The sequence below is a fragment of the Cucurbita pepo genome, chromosome 5 (assembly GCF_057944985.1).
Source record: "Cucurbita pepo subsp. pepo isolate OVF chromosome 5, ASM5794498v1, whole genome shotgun sequence".
NCBI lineage: Eukaryota > Viridiplantae > Streptophyta > Magnoliopsida > Cucurbitales > Cucurbitaceae > Cucurbita > Cucurbita pepo.
In genome coordinates, this window is record NC_141802.1 from 356,007 (window position 1) to 373,120 (window position 17,114).

The 17,114-nt window shown below is 37.2% G+C and overlaps 3 protein-coding genes across 6 annotated transcripts; 1 reads left to right on the plus strand and 2 right to left on the minus strand.

The window, feature by feature from the left end:
* Positions 1–2,532: 2,532 nt before the first annotated feature.
* On the minus strand, positions 2,533–6,015 carry LOC111796137 (H/ACA ribonucleoprotein complex subunit 3-like protein). Of its 2 annotated transcripts, none has more exons than XM_023678845.2 (4): positions 5,895–6,015; positions 5,673–5,753; positions 3,213–3,255; positions 2,533–2,862 (listed from the first exon to the last, which is right to left on the minus strand). In XM_023678845.2, the coding sequence occupies exons 2-4, from the start codon at positions 5,724–5,726 to the stop codon at positions 2,765–2,767; spliced, it is 195 nt and encodes a 64-aa protein (XP_023534613.1). In that variant the 5' UTR covers positions 5,727–5,753; positions 5,895–6,015; the 3' UTR covers positions 2,533–2,764. The 2 variants fall into 2 exon arrangements, with proteins under 2 accessions (XP_023534613.1, XP_023534614.1); XM_023678846.2 differs by having other exon boundaries at positions 5,673–5,745; positions 5,895–5,959.
* A 337-nt stretch (positions 6,016–6,352) lies between these two features.
* On the plus strand, positions 6,353–9,775 carry LOC111795611 (uncharacterized protein At1g03900). Of its 3 annotated transcripts, none has more exons than XM_023678138.2 (4): positions 6,353–7,028; positions 7,401–7,685; positions 8,187–8,254; positions 9,634–9,775. In XM_023678138.2, the coding sequence occupies exons 1-3, from the start codon at positions 6,534–6,536 to the stop codon at positions 8,247–8,249; spliced, it is 843 nt and encodes a 280-aa protein (XP_023533906.2). In that variant the 5' UTR covers positions 6,353–6,533; the 3' UTR covers positions 8,250–8,254; positions 9,634–9,775. The 3 variants fall into 3 exon arrangements, with proteins under 3 accessions (XP_023533906.2, XP_023533907.2, XP_023533905.2); XM_023678139.2 differs by having other exon boundaries at positions 9,637–9,760; XM_023678137.2 differs by lacking the exon at positions 9,634–9,775 and having other exon boundaries at positions 6,354–7,028; positions 8,187–8,524.
* On the minus strand, positions 9,371–15,345 carry LOC111795612 (protein CHROMATIN REMODELING 8-like). Its single transcript, XM_023678140.2, has 7 exons — positions 15,193–15,345; positions 14,386–14,916; positions 13,816–14,239; positions 12,244–13,111; positions 11,260–11,869; positions 10,542–11,009; positions 9,371–10,227 (listed from the first exon to the last, which is right to left on the minus strand). The coding sequence occupies exons 1-7, from the start codon at positions 15,280–15,282 to the stop codon at positions 9,559–9,561; spliced, it is 3,660 nt and encodes a 1,219-aa protein (XP_023533908.2). The 5' UTR covers positions 15,283–15,345; the 3' UTR covers positions 9,371–9,558.
* Positions 15,346–17,114: the final 1,769 nt, after the last annotated feature.

Below are 17,114 nucleotides of genomic sequence, written 5' to 3' on the forward strand. Positions count from 1 at the left end.
AACATTATAAAACTAAAAATTCAATAGAATATTAGGTAGAAAATTAAGATAGCAATAACCTAAAATGATATAATGGTGTGATTGAGACGTTTATCTGAATTAAATTTGAAAAACAATGTAATAATAGTCCACCACGAAAACAAGAGAAATGAAAAGAAAGGAAACGACGATTCATTAATGCCTTACCCCACATATTAATATAATTAAAATGTTTAAAAATGAGTTAACCAAAAAAAGAAGCTATGAGATTCTTAGAGTTAAAAAAAAGATGGTATGGGGAAGCTGATGCTTCGCTTAGGTTACATAGAAAAGGACTTTTCAGTTGGAATTATATTCCTTACGCAATTAATCATTTTCAGCAACACTTTAATGGATTCCTATTTCCTATTGCCTTTTTTTTTTTTTTTTTTTTAATAATTTTCTTTTTTAAAATCTTTTTAATATTTTCACCCCTCACCTCAAATCACCACCTTTTAATTTGTTTTTCTCTCCCTCTAATTTCAATTTTGTAATTATGAGCTTAAAAAGTGTCTAATCCAACATTTTTGAATTTTCAATCTCTTATTTAATAATGTGAACTTGGTTAAATTCTGTGAATTTAATGCTTATGTGGCATATTGATTGGTTGTGGTGTGTTGAATGAAAATTTCTACTTGAGATAGAGTCGAAAGGATATTGGAATGTGTTTTACGATAATATTTTTCGATTAAGTTTGGGACAAGCAAACCAATGAAGAGCGTTACTTATGATCGTATAAAAAAAATCACGAATTTCATAGAAATTTTTTTTTTAATTATTTGAAGAAATTTGAGTGTAAAAGATGAGTGATGATGAGTTGAGTTTGTAGTAATTAATTTGAACCAAATTTGAGAGGGGAAAGTTCCTTAAGAGGGAGGGTTTCGTTGATTTTGTATTAAATTAAAAAAAAAAATGAAGAAGAAGAATAGAAAGATATTGAAGCAACACGACTAATCCACGTATGAAAAATTATTTCATAATCAAGCACGGGCATCACCAAATAATCTACACGTATATATGTCAAATGAATGTCAAACACATTCCCTATAAGGCCAATAATCCATTTTAATACTCCAATTATTATTCGGTGTTATGCATAATTTTGCTATTAAATATTGGATTCATATCAACTTACATAATCAATAAAGGGATAGGCTCAAATTTGACACCTATGCCCAAACAGACCAAGCTTCAAATTTTTTATTATTTGTGTCTATTTTTTTTTTTTTTTTCCTATTTATTTGAGAAATGGAGAGATTATTAAGATACAGAACTTCTGTGAGTAAATGTTCATGGATCATCACCATCACCATAGATGTGAAGCTAAAATAACATCAAATAAAAAATTTCTATTAATGGCCCCATTCATCATCACTTTGTGTCAAATTTATTTTTTCATTCATAATCACTTTGTGTCAAATTTATTTTTGTCAAATTTAATTTTGAATTGTAATAATAATAACAAGAAATTGTGTTAAATTACTTGACCAAAAACTCTCCCTGATTTAGACTCACGTATATCAAATCATATCTTTTGGAGATTAAAGAAATTGATCATGTTAGAATGGCTTTTGTGATTTAAGAAAAGGGCTATTGGTCTTTGTCTTCTTCATTGGGTGCCATGTTCTTCCTCCTGCTTTTCTAAAAACAATGTCTATAAACAAAGATAATCTTACCACCAATCCTTTCAAAAAGATTCATTTCGCATTTTATTTCTTCTTTTTCTACATTTCCTTTTTCATGTTTCCATGGAACGCAACCGACAACGTCATTTCTGTGAAAGACGCTTTTAATTCGACAATAATTCGACAAACGCGGTTTATTACACATGAAAATGTGCCTTTATTCTACAACTTTGGCCCGCTTTGTGTTTAGATTAAAAGGTTCCATCTTTAATTAAACTAATGTGATATATCTTTCTCACTTAAGTTAACTATTAAACAAGTCCTATGAAAGACAAAATTATGTGAGACGTCAAACCCCATTCAAAATACTTGATGATGATGATATATCTGTTTCAGTTCATTATTTCTTGGGTGGGGCTGAAGAGTTTGCATACCAAACCACTTGGCTACACTTGAGCAAAATTATATGGCCACTTGGGCCCAAACTCTCAGGTCCTAACCCATTTTCAAGGTTCAAATTCTAATATCCTGAAATAAAAGGCATATTCACTGGCCAAGAGAAGCACATAACCCTGTTAATCTAATTGTAGTTCAGCCAACCACTGGATCACAAAATGAACCTTGCGTACCTTCTTAGCTGTGCACAAGATGAATTCCCAAGATGTAATCGTCCAATTTCAGGTGCATATGTCTGACAGCAAACCAGGACAGAGAGGGAACTTGAACTTCAAAACCAACCGAAGGAATTGGGGACTCCCACCTTATGGCTTAGGCTCAATTGATTGTTAGCAAATCAGGTTAAATACACATACAAGGACAACTTTAGAAAGGCTCAGCTGACATTGGTGCTTGACAACTGCAATGTTGTACAAAAGTGGGGAAAAAAGTATGAAAGAAAGGTCCATCATCTTGCATTAGCCAGTTCTTCAAAGTAGATAAGTTTGCTTTCGGTAAAATAAAGTTCGATGCCAATATAAAGCCAAGCTTAAAGAAAGGTTCAACATTGGTTTGTGCTTTACAGCTCGATTACAAGCCACAGATCAAACTTTCATCAAGTCACGATCTACTATTTGGGGGGGTGACTAAACAGAAGAATCAACTGATTTGATAACGCACTCGGCTTAGTACTTTGGAGGTGGATGCTGCGTGGGTAGCAAGCCAAATCGCTTCTTAAGAAGAACTCTCTGCCTCGAGTATTTGTCATCAGGGGAGAAACGGGCTGCAGTCAGAAAATGTACAACAGGTAATCAGGTTTGAAGCTGCTAAAATCAAGAAACCATTGAGAGGGGGGGAGGGGGGGGGCAGGCGTGCAGATAAATCTGAACTAAGCCAATCACACAATATAGAGAATAAATTAAGTTATCTCTAATGCCATCCGCACGGTGTAAATTACGTTATCAACAGGGCAAATCTATTCTCAAGAATGTATAATTGCAATCTTCACAACTACAACTCAAATAAACCACAAGACAAAGATAAGAAGATATTACAAGCATGCCCTTTCTCCCTACCAAAATCATTGATATTAACGAGATGGAACAATACTAGGAAGATAATGCACAAGAGTACCTGGATGAGCAGATTGTGTGACCAAACCTAGAGGCGATTCTTTCTGTACAATAGAGGAAAATGAAAAGTAAATAATTTAGCATACATCACATATTAAAGTATAAAGAGAGCAAGGAAATTAACAATGGGTACAAGGTACTTGAAGCATACGCAGGGGTTGACTCATTTGTATATTATTGAAAAAAAATGGTTTTCATTTTAAAATGTACAATTCTACCAAAGATGAAAAATAAATTAAAAAAATAATAATAATAATAACTATCAACTCTAAAAACTCAGCACAGGCCCATTAGAATTTAGTTGGTGCTGAATAAAATCCAGACCCTAAACAATAAATATGTAATGTCCCACGTTGGTTGGAGAGGAGAACAAATCACTCTTTATAAAAGTGTGGAAACCTTCCCCTAGTAGACGCGTTTTAAAGCCTTGAGGGGAAGCCCAAAAGGGAAAGCCCAAAGAGGACAATATCTGCTAGCAGTGGATTTGGGTCGTTACAAATGGTATCAAAGCCAGTCACCGGATGATGTGCTAGCCTTCTCGCTGTTCCCCGAAGGAGGGTAGACACGAGGCGGTGTGCCAATAAGGACGCTGGACCCCAAAGGGGGTGGATTTGGGGGTGGTCCCACATCGATTGAATAAAGGAACGAGTGCCAGCGAGGACGCTGGGTCCCGAAGGGGGGTGGATTCTGATGTCCCACATTGGTTGGGGAGGAGAACAAATCAACCTTTATAAGGGTGTGGAAACCTTCCCCTAGTACACGCATTTTAAAGCCTTGAGGGGAAGCCCGAAAGGGAAAGCCCAAAAAGGACAATATCTGCTAGCGGTGGATCTAGGTCGTTACAAAATATCTTGTCTATGCCTCAAAGCTGGCAGTCTGCAACGACATTGTGTTATAGTTGTCAATAGAGTCAAGGAGGGAAAAAAGAGTAGCACGAGAGCAGGTCTGTACCATTGAAAGAAATTGGAAATGGAAACCACAGGGTCAGTGGAAGTAAGGAAAAATAATTTTGGAGAATTTATCCATTGAAGGTCTTAGAGTATTATCTTACAGCATTCCAACATGTATCATGTATTCAAACGCATAAATTGATATAATTAGAATCAGGGTAAATTCTACAGGCCTTGAAATATCTCCAAAAAACTCCAAAGATGAATGAGTTTTAAAGGGACTCCAACTCCTCCAGCCCCAGCTTCCTTAAGATTTCCATTGATGATGTATTGGTCTGAAGAAATATCAGAGAAATGGAACACTCATAAAAGTTTATCTAAACCTTCAGAAAAGGTGTTAGGTGAGCATCGCTAGAGGCTAAAGGTGTTCATAAAGCCATCCACAGCTCACAGTGTACAGGGAATGGTGCTTAATATCTCCCATGGTGTTCATACAAATAATGTGTCGCTAAAGAGACAAAAACTTGAAAGAACACATTCATTGCAAAGTACTAGCAGCTTTCAATCCTCAAGAGCAAGGACCCCAGCCAAAATACTTAGAATTGCTTTGAATTTTGAGAGTCCACAAGATCTTGAAAAACTTGGTACATAAGAAAGGGATCTACAAATTTAATGAGGTAACAAAATAGCACCTCTGAGGAGAAACAACCACCATACTCGGATGGCAAGAAAACATTGCCATGAACGAGTACATCCAAATTCCTGCATTAGTGATGAGGGAATGATCTTATCAGAAGAAATGTATTGCTTGCATAGTGTCTTCAACAACCCATCAAATTTTCTAAGTAAATCAGGGATACAGGAATCCTGAAGTTGAGTGTCCTTACAAAACCCAGGCTCTCCTTTCTCTAGAGACTTGTCCCAAGCAATGGGCCAGTGATGATGGAAGACCATTGGTAGTGAAACCCAATCCAATAGTAGAGAAAGAATGGCGTCTAAAATCTAATACCTTCTCCCCACTCAATGTCAGGGAAGGATCAAGGTAATTCTAATCTACCATCATGATATGGTGAAAGAAAGAAGGGAAGATCGGAAGTTCTAAGCAAACTGCCAACTTTGCAGAAAATCAAGACGTTCTAAGCAAAGGTGTCACTATAGATTTAATCAACCATTGGATGGGTATACAATGTAAATATAAACTGCACACTGGCACTGAATGATGGTAGCCTATCTACTTCAATCTCAACATAGGTATAGCTCTTATCTTTTTTAAAAGAAGGCCTGCACAAATAGAATTAAATAAATGTTCCAATCTCCAAACTCAAGGTCAGTAAACCTTCCTTATCTTCAAAATCAGGGGGTCCATAGAATCACTGCTTATTGGTAACGCAATAAGACCAATACTCCTTAGTTGGAATGGAAGTTAACGTCATTTATATCTCAATTAAACAGCACTACAAACGCAGTTTATGCATAAAAGATATAAAAATCAAACCCGGACCAGCAGAGAAAAGAGATAGTCATCAATTAACCATTAAACAGAAAGCTAAAAGATAGGAAGGAAAATAAACCTTTGTGGTGTAGACTTTGTCGCCATTATCGTTTATGTAAAACTGAAGATACATCGTTGCTAAACACTCAAACCTGAAAATCTTTGGAGAAAAATCAAGTCATTCCACATAACTTCATGCAAAAGCCCTTAACAAAGAACAGTTGCATAACATTCATGATTAACTCGAAGAAAATTTTGTAAATGAAATATACAAATATTCGAGGGTTTTGGAAATCAATACCAGACGAAAAACCCTAGAACGGAAATGGCGGGAGACAAGTAATCGCGAAGCTAGGGTTTAACAACGTATTTAAATCAACAGGAAAGGCTATTTTCGTCTTTTAGCCTTTTTTTTTTTTTTTCTCAACATTTTCGATTTTTATTTCAATTTGGGTGGTTAGATTACTTAAATTACAAATTTGAGATTATAATGCTTAAAATTTTAATTTATTTTTTTTTAGTCCAACGTTTGGAGTCGGAAGTTATACCTAAATTTGGTCTGGAAAGTTTTAATATTTCTCATAACCAAGAGTGTTTTTTAATCTAAAAAATAAAAATAAAAATTGCAATTTATTTTTATATATTTTTATTATTATTATTTTGATATCGAGAAAGGGCAAATTAGTAAATTGGCATATGCTCTCCGGGGTCTCACAGTAGAGTTGACCTGTGACGCAAAGCACCTAATCTTCGAAGCCACGTCTCTGTTTCTTTCTTTCTTTCTTTCCTTCTTTCGTTCTGATGTCTTCTGCTCACCTTGATAGTTAATTCCTCAATAAATTCAATTCCTTTGGCTTTGGGGATCCCATTTTCCCCAATTCCATCTCTGTAAATCCTCAACCTTTCTTCTCAATCGATCTCACATTCTTGCAATTTCACGATGTCGTTTGAGGAGGACGAGGAGACCTTCGAGCACACTCTCCTTGTCGTTCGCGAGGTATCCGTTTACAAAATCCCTCCTCGAACCACATCCGGCGGCTACAAGTGCGGCGAGTGGCTCCAATCCGATAAGATCTGGTCCGGCCGCCTGAGGGTTGTGTCCTGTAAGGACCGATGTGAGATCCGGTTGGAAGATCCCAACTCCGGTGAACTCTTCGCTGCTTGTTTTATTAATCCTGGTCAGCGAGACAACTCCGTCGAGACCGTTCTTGACTCTTCTCGATACTTCGTTTTGAAGATCGAGGATGGACGGGGTAAGCACGCTTTCGTAGGGTTAGGTTTTGCCGAGCGAAATGAAGCTTTTGATTTCAATGTCGCATTGTCCGACCATGAGAAGTACGTCAGGAGGGATCATGAGAAGGATCCCAGTACTGGAAGCGATGTCAATGAAGAGAGCCAAATTGATATTCATCCTGCTGTCAATCACAGACTGAAGGTATTACCCTAATTTTGTTTTTCATCAGCGACTGAAGTTGATTAATTTGGTGTTACAGTCGTTTGAAGTGATTTTATGGACATTTGATGATGTGCTTACGTGAAATGTGATGACTGTGAACTGATCTGATAAATGAAATCTCTGATCTAAGTATTAGGCAAATAAATTGTTCACATTGAATAGAATAGATTTGCTCATGGCAGGCTTAGTCTCTTGGGTAGTGGTGGTGTTAGTTTATAAGTAAGTTACTCCGCGCTTTATTCGTATGCCTTCATTATGTCCCAGGTGTTCAATGTTGTCGAGTTTTCAAAATCAGAACGCTTTATATTGTCATTGTGATCTTGTGTTTCTTTATGATGGGCTGGTTGATAGGAAGGTGAAACAATTCGAATCAATGTGAAGCACAAACCATCGGGTGGAACTGGTATGCTATCAGCTGCTGGCATGTCAGGGTTTGGTACTGGAAAGCCAAAAGCATTGAGTCTTGCTCCACCACCAACTGGAGCTGTGAAAATCAGGTCTCCTCTTCCACCCCCTCCAAATGACCCTGCTGCTCGAAAGCTATCTGCCAGTGCATGCCGCGATGTTGGTCACGAGGGAAAAAAGGACAATGTAAGGCATGCAGCCGATCCATTATCAGATCTTTCCCAACTTGAGGTACAGTTTCTGCTGTTAGTTGTTTCTTTCCTTATACCTTTGATACAGAGAATAATGGTATTCTTAAGTGACTATAAATTGCCCCTTTAGCTTACGTATTATGGTTCATCTGTGTCCTTTATGCGTAACCCACTTAAATCTATATTAGTTTTAGGAAGCACAATTACCAAGTTTGATTAGACTCAAGTATTGGTTTCTCTCTTTTGTGATTGGAGATGACAACTATCTTAGACGCTTCTGTTGAAGCTTGCCTTTTTATTTGCCATGCCAACTTGAAGAATAGTGCGTGGTGTAATGAATATATTGAGATATTTCTAATGCTTTAGCAACAGGCTTATGTTTTTTCTATTTTTTGAAGATAGATCTGACTGATCCCTGTTCTTTAGGTTATCTTATAACATAGGTAGCTCATGTAGCATGAGTGTATGACTCCTTAGTTACTCATGTCAATTATAAACGAGTCTAGAACAATTTTTAACTCTTGTTGCATCACGGTTGCAGAAAAATCTTCCTTCTGCTCCAGGTTCAACAAAGGCAGCAGCATCAGGATGGGCAGCATTCTGATCAATGTAAGCTGGTGTTTGATATCAAAAGATCTTAGTTTGATGTTTTTTCTGGAGGTTTCGTAATCTTCATTTTTTGTTCATCTTGGGGGTGAAAGGGGAAGAAAAAGGTGAAAGGGGAGTTATAAGTGATAATACCATATACCATCTTTTGGAAAATAATCTTGGAATATATATGTATACTTCTCCAGTTATTTTCCCTACCTAATGGAGATATTTATCTCGAGTTGTCTCTGTATCCCATTTCAATCCATTGCCTTCGATTTCTGTTTCTAATTGTATTGATTCCATTTTGTAATTCTACTTACAACTATGTCCTTATGAATTTTCATGTGTCGTGTACATAATAAAGGTGATAGGCCTCACTGAGCCAGTGTGTGTTGAAATTAATTTGGAAAGAAATATAAGCCTATCGCTATCTCAGACTACTTGAAGGGTCTTTCCTCCTAAATATAATAAATGACTGACTAATTAATGCCATGGGGAGAAATCCCTCCCCTGTCCCTGCTTAAACAGGGGCTCCCCACTCCGTTTGGGGCGGGTCTCTACAGGAAGAGTGATACCTTTAACTATGCAAGCATAAGCTTCTAAATGTTCCCTAAGCAACATAATCTACTCTGTGGCACTGTAGATGGGTGGATTTGCATTCCTATCATGTAGAGTGGTTGTAGTTCTGATCACTTTTATTATTGTTTTTGTGGAATGCTGGGATCTTCAAACTTGAGATAGAATGACGCCCATGGATTTAGAAACTATCCGAGACTGAGAGGGTTGGTCAACTTTTGCTTGCCTTACCAATAATGATCGAGTAATACTTTAAGATATTAATATGATATTGAGAATATTGCTAAGATACTAGAAATGGTACACTAACAATTATTGAGTGTTTGTTAAAGTGGAGTGGTTGTAAATAGATGTAGTTGGGAGTTTAGAGTACAAGCAAAACTGTAAAGATGAGTTATCCATTGAGATTGAAATCCCAACCAAATTTACAACCTATGTTTCACGGGAGGCTATAAGAATGAATAGAATGGCAATTTGCAATAACAAATATGCCATAGCGTAAGATAATTTGAAGACTCTACAAATTGAATCGTTGATTATCTTCTCCAGATTAACTGTACCAATGCCCTTCGCAGCTTGGTTAGAAAACAAAAAACAAAAAAGTCTACGCCCAATAGGATAGCAAAACTAAATCGATGATGAGGAAGAATGATATATCATGAACAAAATTCCGACTCTGGAAATCGGTAGTGGAAAGGGCCTCGAGTGATTGGTGCTATGGAAGTAATAAACTAACCGTGCTTAGATTATTGTTTATATTCTGGCTTAAGAGCCCAGAATGAACCACTGGGGCTTTTCTCTAATATTGCTATCTCTTTCAGCAGATTCTTAAACAAGGGCAGATCATTTGGGGGTATCCTGTCCTTAAAATGCTGTACAATACTGACTGAATCTGTGGTTCCACCTCTTTGTTGAACGAATGTACACATTTGACGAATCAATACTTCGGGTTGTACTCTAAAAGAAGGACCGATATTTGCACCTCTTACATTGTTTGGAGTACTTGAAGGAGCTGGTTGTGGTAGATGTTCAAGCCCAGCGCCGAGTGCTCTTTCTTGGTTTCCTCGGATTTTAGCAAGTAGCTCTGCTGAGGACAAGGCCTTTCCGGAAGATGCTCCAGCTGCTATGCAGCCATTTAAATGGCTAGCTCCGTTTCTTGGAATTGCTGAGCATTTGGAATTCCTGTTTACCAGTGAGTTAACAGTCGAACCAAACTTCCGACGCACAGACGATGGTCCACCAGCAGTTCCAGCCCTTCCAGTCCACGTTGGAACAGAGATACTCTCATTACTTCGCAGCATTCTAGATTGCCGCAATGCCTCGGCTGCTCTACGTGCAACTTGAGAAGCTTGCTCCTCTAGATGCATCTTCTCCCCGTCATCAGCATTAGCAATGACATCATGATTAACGGCACTCTGCATATTTGATGTTAAGAACGATGTAATACAGACCACAAAGAGGGCAAAAAAAAAAAAAAAAAAAAAAAAAAAAAAAAAAAGCTGTATAGAAAAGTTAAAAGAGTCACCTTTATCATGTCTAAATTAATATTTTAAGGTTAATTATTCAGAATTACTTTGAAAAGTGTAATCAAATGCAAGTGATTTTGTGGGGGGGGGGGGGGGGGGGGGGGGGGGGGGGGGAAAGCACTTTTAATAAACTCTCTTGTAAAAAAATCATTTTCAACATTACACAAAATGTTTGGGTAGAAATCATAAAGGATGAGACTTACATGAATACCGTGCGCATCAAAAAGGCTCTTCAAAATACCTGTGTCTACGTCTGTTCCACCACCCTGTCCCATCTCTACAGAAGAACCATTCCTTCCAGGAGTTTCAATCTCTGATTTGCATGGTTTTTCATCAGCAGAGTCTGCAAACAATGCCGAGCCACTGCCAGATTTCTGCTCATTCTTCTCATTCTTCTGAGCACCAACCACATTTACATTATCAGTCAACTGACTGAAAATACTTGATGTTTCTGTTGATCCATCCTCCCCATCCTCGTGTAGCGTAAAGAGATCTTTCATGTCTCGAGCCTTAAAGAACCTTTTCTGCTGTGGGTTCTTTAATATCTTATTAGTGAGAAAATGCTTATATATCTGTCGATGGTACACCTTCTCCTCTACAGTTCCACGAGTGATCAATCTATACACTGTTACATCCCGCTGTTGACCAATACGCCAAGCACGCTCCCTTGCCTGTAATCAGGAAAATTAACGACTAAATTAGATTTGAGTTGCCTATAATGTTATCGCCCCGTAGCAGAGAATGGGAACAAAAGAAAATTCCATAATCTTGTAACGAGCAGAGAAATATAAAAGATGCTGACTACTAAAACTACAGGTAACTTCAGGGGCAATACAGTAATTCGACATACCTTTAGTGGACATGTCTCAAGCCACTACTTCAATAGATTAAAAATGGAAAAATAGAAACGTTCCAAATTACCTGCATGTCAGTCGACGGATTCCAATCAGGGTCAAAAATTATCACCCTATTTGCTCCAGTCAAGTTGGTTCCCAGACCACCGACTTTGGTTGTTAAAATAAAAATAAAGACCTCACTGGAATTATTGAATTCATCAATCAATGCCATTCTCTGTTTGACGGGAGTACCACCATCCATCCTCCTATAAGTATAACCACCTCCGACCAGAAATCTCTCTAAAATGTCAAGCATCTGTTGGGTCTGCGTGAAAAGAAGAACACGATGACCTTGCTCCTTCCAGACCTTCAGCACTTGCTCGACCACCTTCATTTTTCCACTACGTTCAGGATTCCCATAGTCAGGATTCTGGAAAGAGTGTTCCCTCTCGAGTAAATCTGGGTGGTTGCAAATTTTACGCATTACATCAATGCCAGAAAGAGAATTTCTATTCCCATCCAAAATGCTTTCCACTTCAGAGCTTGCAAGGAATGCTCTATAGATAGAACGTTGCTCAGACGTAAGGCTGCAGAAGAGAACGTGTTCAGTCTTCTTTGGCAAATGAGCATTCACATCAGCTTTCATCCTTCTAAGAAGATAAGGCATAATTAAGTCACGAAGAACGACAGCGCACCTGCATAGTGAGACTTTCAAAGGTTGTGATGTTCAGCTACTGAAGGAGAGAGAGGGAACACAAGACCAAATAACTATCTCCATCCACTAATTTCATTAAAACATCTTTTACATGTTATCACGATAAACCCACCTCATAATCTGCTTATCAACTCATAAACCTCCGTTCTGATCCTAACTCAACTAGTAAGCCCTCACACTCAAGGCATTAATAAACTCTTCCAAGGGACAAAAGATTCAAAACTTCGCCCCAAATTTTTAACTTAAAAAAACAAAATAGCCATAAATTCTATATATTTTCCAGGAAAAAGGAAAAAGAGGGGGAAATAATAAAAATAAGAACTCAAGCTTCGGCAAAAATGTCACAATATTTACCTATATGCAGTTGATACTTGCAACGGGGAAGCATTAGCATAGCCACCAACAGATATAGGAACGGCAAACTCTGCTTCAAATACAGGCAACACACCCAACTTCCCAGGGAAAACAAAATCAAACAAGGACCACAACTCAGACAATTTGTTTTGAATTGGAGAACCAGACATTATTATCCGGTGCACAGTTTGTAGCTGCTTGCAAACTAAGGTGACTTCAGCATTTGGATTTCGAATACGATGTCCTTCATCCAGGACTGCATAACCCCACTCAATGTCAAGCAACTTCTCGCCTAACAGTCGTAGTTGTTCATAAGTTGTAATGAGCAAACCAGATTCTGACCTCAAAACACGGTTTATCAAGGAATCCCATTTTTTTGTGCCTTTGCACAGTAAGTTTTTCCTATAATCACTTTCCTCGGAATCTTTGCTATCATCACTTTCATCAGATTTTTCTCGCATCTTCCTACAAGTGGGATCATGAGCAGAATCATGTAGAATTTCCACCAGAAAGCCTGGGCACCACTTCCGTGCCTCCCTTTTCCACTGTCTAACTAGTGTAACAGGGCAAATGATGATGCTTGGTTTATACATGTTACTGAAATGTAATGCACCTAAAAATGCCAAGACCTGGACCGTCTTCCCTAGGCCCATCTCATCTCCAATAATTCCACCTGCCCTTTGGCAGTGTAATTCCCATAACCACTGCACCCCAACTTTTTGGTAATCAAAGAGCTGATCAAATATGCTCTGAGGAATTTTCAGCCCACCATCAAGTGTTACGGAGGAAGGTTCTGGAACATCATCTTCTAAATCTCCAGAATCTTCTCTTTCAGAACTTGATGTAAGCAAACCGTCTGACAGATTCTCTGCAACATAAATAACAAATCCTAAGCTAAATATGTAAGAAATTTTCAAGCAACTTACATGGTGGTAAAAGCATGAGTTCTTGCATTTGATTATTAAAAATTACAACATGAAGTAAATTTTCTCAACTAACAAAATTCCATAGAGACACCTTAGAATTTTTTCTCGCAATTTGCAAGCATCTGAATATGTGGCTAAAAGGACTTGACAACACCAACTAATTCATTTACAGATGATTACTATCATATACCAACCTGATAAAACCATTCGTTGGTCTGCATCATTTAGAAATATACTATTTAATACCCATCTTTGACAACTAGGCAGAATGAATTGAAGGACAAGTCCTAAATCAAAAAGGGAAATAGAAATTTAGAAAGAAAAAAACCTGAAATATAAGTATTATTTGCATTCACAAGCTATAAGCCAATTAAACATATTCAGTCTTCAAGGCTTCAATCGACGCCTTATTGTACTCTAGTTGCAAAACGACAATAAACGTGACCTTCTTAGATCACAGAGAAGATAGCAACCAGAACAAAGGTTAGAAAGGCATACTCAGTATGAACAATTGACAGACATTATTAGACTTTAGACGTTAACATCATGTAAAAGAGACGGCTGCCAACAATAGAATCAAAGCAACTGCAGCGTGAACTTGAAGAAATAAGCTGTAGAACAACCACATGTTAAATAAGAGACATACCATTAGCTTCCTCGTCTCTTTCCTCCAGAGCAATTCGTCTCCTATATTTTTTGTCTGGCAAAGGCCGTCTAGTCTTTTTGCCTTTTATTTTCTTGGCAGCTTTTTCTTCTGCAGATAGAGGAACCTTTGCATACTTTTTTAACCTGTAGAAAGGACGAGTTGGTGGATCAAGCTTTGGCAAAGCTTCTAGACCAAGTAATTTAGTGGTTGGCCGAGCTTGTGCAGCCACTGACATTGAATGGAGGGCTCTAGCAACACTGTCAGAAGCAAAGTCATCATTTTCCTCTTCTTCCTCCTTTACTTCACGCCTTGATTGCCCAAGGTTCTGAAATCTTGATTGCCCTGGGTTCTGAAGACGGCGTTCAAAGCCCTTTAGCTTGTGAAATGGTGTTAAAATTCCCTTCCGTACCAATTCATCTCTTTCCTAAGACAAAGAATGCAAAGTTACTCCCCTAATGCATAACTTTTTTTTTTTTCAATGTCAATTGTAAAAAGCTTTTTCAGTTTACAGATACAGAAGACTTGTTACACATCTTACAGAGTACAGCATTTGAAAACAGCTAAACTCACTGTTTCAACAAAGCCCACAGTGGCTGCATCCAAAGCTGCATCAAAATCGTCATCTTCATCAATTGACACAACCTTCAACCTCTTTTCTCCGTTGTTTCCTGATTTCTTAAACTCTTTAGACTTTCTCTTAGGTTTTGATTTGTCCTTTACTATCTCCAATATTGTCTCAGCGTGCTTGTCATTCAAATGGGAAAGTTCTTTCTTCAACTGCTGTTGGGTTTTCTTCAGGCTTGTTAGCCTGTCAACTGCTAGGGCATGCTGAAGGTCATTCGCAGAAGCTGAAACACCATCCTCTTCATGCCCATGCTCATGAGAGTCAGTGCCCACGTGAGAATGTTTTTCATTTCTTTCAAGTTTTTTCACCGGTTCCACTGTTGACGCAACAGCACCTATCTCATATTCTACAGCCCTAAGCTTCTGATAGAGCTGCACATGACTGGCAGAAGATGAGGCAGCGCTATCTAACTTACCACCAGTGTTCTCTTCTGCAAACCCTCCAGTTTCAGCACCATTCTCAACATTCTTTTTTGCCTGCAATTCAAAAACAAGTCATTCAATGGTGTTAACTGCTACTACTTTATATCTGATTTCCTGTTGACACTTGCGAATTGCAGACTGAGTTCAGTCTCAGGTGTTTTACATGAATACCCGACATTAATGTTCCTAAACAGTAAAATAATTACACGCTACACACGAAAAGGTAATCCAAATAGACAAAACCATTATGAACCTAAACAGTAAAATAATTACACGCTACAAACAAAAACTTACGCGATAAGTATCATAAGTAAAGAATTCCGGCAATACCTTCTCTAACAAGTCCCGCTCTATATCCTCCGGATTAGCAGACGTCACACCCAAGCTGTTCAGAAAAATCCGATCCTCCTCTTCCTCCATCGAATCAAACACGTAGGTTCACTCTACACATTGCATCATGCATCCAAAACGAAAACCTACCAAACAAAACTAAACTGCATCAAATTCAACATTCAGTCCCACAGTCGACGAAGCTCCACACCCGACCTGTTCATGCAAAATTAGAACACAAGAACAAAATAACTCCCTTCATTTTATTCATAACTGTTTAATCCGATCAATCAGAACAATCTGAAAACTAAATTGAAGCGCTGTGAAGCAACCAAACGAGAACTAACTTCAATTAAAACAAACAAAAACGGCTTTGGAACAAAAGATCGTACGCAAGATAGAATGCAGCAATCTCTGGATTGAGAATTCTCTTTCTCTTGAATAGCGAAACGGAAGATGAACGAATGAATCCGATTTCTTTACCGTGCAACGGGAGGTCGCGGGATTCCCTGAAACCGAAATGCAGGTCCGGCACCGCCTCCGACTGATTTAATGTTATCGACCGATTGTCGCTCTGACCAGAAATAAAACTTCAGATGCACGGTTTGTTTTGTGGCTAATGTGCGCATGTGCGCGCCAGAAAATTCAATCCATATCAGTTTTGTAAATTACGAATTCTAAAATTTTAGGGTTACGTTTATTTATTTTGTAATTTTAAAAAATGGTCTAATAAATTTAAAGTTTAATCATTTTCAAATTTTCAATTTTATGTCTATTCAATTTTTAAATGTTTTACTTAATTAACCTGACTTTTTTTTTTTAATTCACATATCAAACCCATATATATATATAAACGAGGACAAATATAACATTAAATAATTAAATGCCAAAATTCATCTAATGGAAATTTAAATTGCACCAAATAAAATGTATTTAACTAAATAATGATAGATAATTTTACAAATTATTGTTTCAAAATAAAAGCAATTATCTAAAATATTGAAATTTTATATGTTTGTATTCATAACTTCTAAAAAATAAATCGTTCATCCATTTATTGAGAATCATCCCTAATATCACGAAGAAAAAAAAAATACTAAATTTCACCACAAAAAACAATTATTAAATTTTATTACAAAAAAAACAATATATACGTTTCAATTGTCGTGTTTGTTGATACAAACGGACACAAATAGGACATTTGTGAAAAACCAAAATTTTTGTTACGGACAAATTTGATTTCATGCATTGTCCTCGTTGATAGATCGCATTGCCACAATTCAATCTTATAAAATGAATATCCAAATTTGACCCAAGTCTAAGTACAATAGGCCGTAGACACTATTAAAGCTCGAATCAAGCTAACCAATGTTCAATAGCTAGACCACAGTCTAACCATTAGACCTAACTCCTTAGATCAAAGTTTTAGTTGATTCGCTGAATTTGTTTATATGTTTTTAATAATTTTTATTACTTTTCACTTTATAAAATTATGGATAATATAAGTTTTCAGTTAGCATTTTAACTTATATAGTTTAGTTTTTAACACTTTTTTATAAAAAAAAATATATATATATATATATATAAAACAAAATATACAGTTTCATTTGACTTGACTGATCTAAACATGGCCTAATAGGCTAGTCACAAATTAGTCGAATTTTCATAACGATGGTCTATCCATTTTAATGAAAAAATAAGTTGAGCCGACCATTTAGAGTTAAGTTTAAGTTGCGCTTGAGTCGACGTTGAAGTTCGAGTTTGTACAAAGCTAATAATAAGAAAGGAAGAGGGGTAGATTGAAAATAATAGAGAAAAGAGGGAGTAGATTGAAAATTAAATATTAGAAACTCTACTCTGTGTACAATTCGGCTTTTGAAAGAAATAAAGAAGAGATGGTTGCCGGCTGGGGCCAAGGCGAA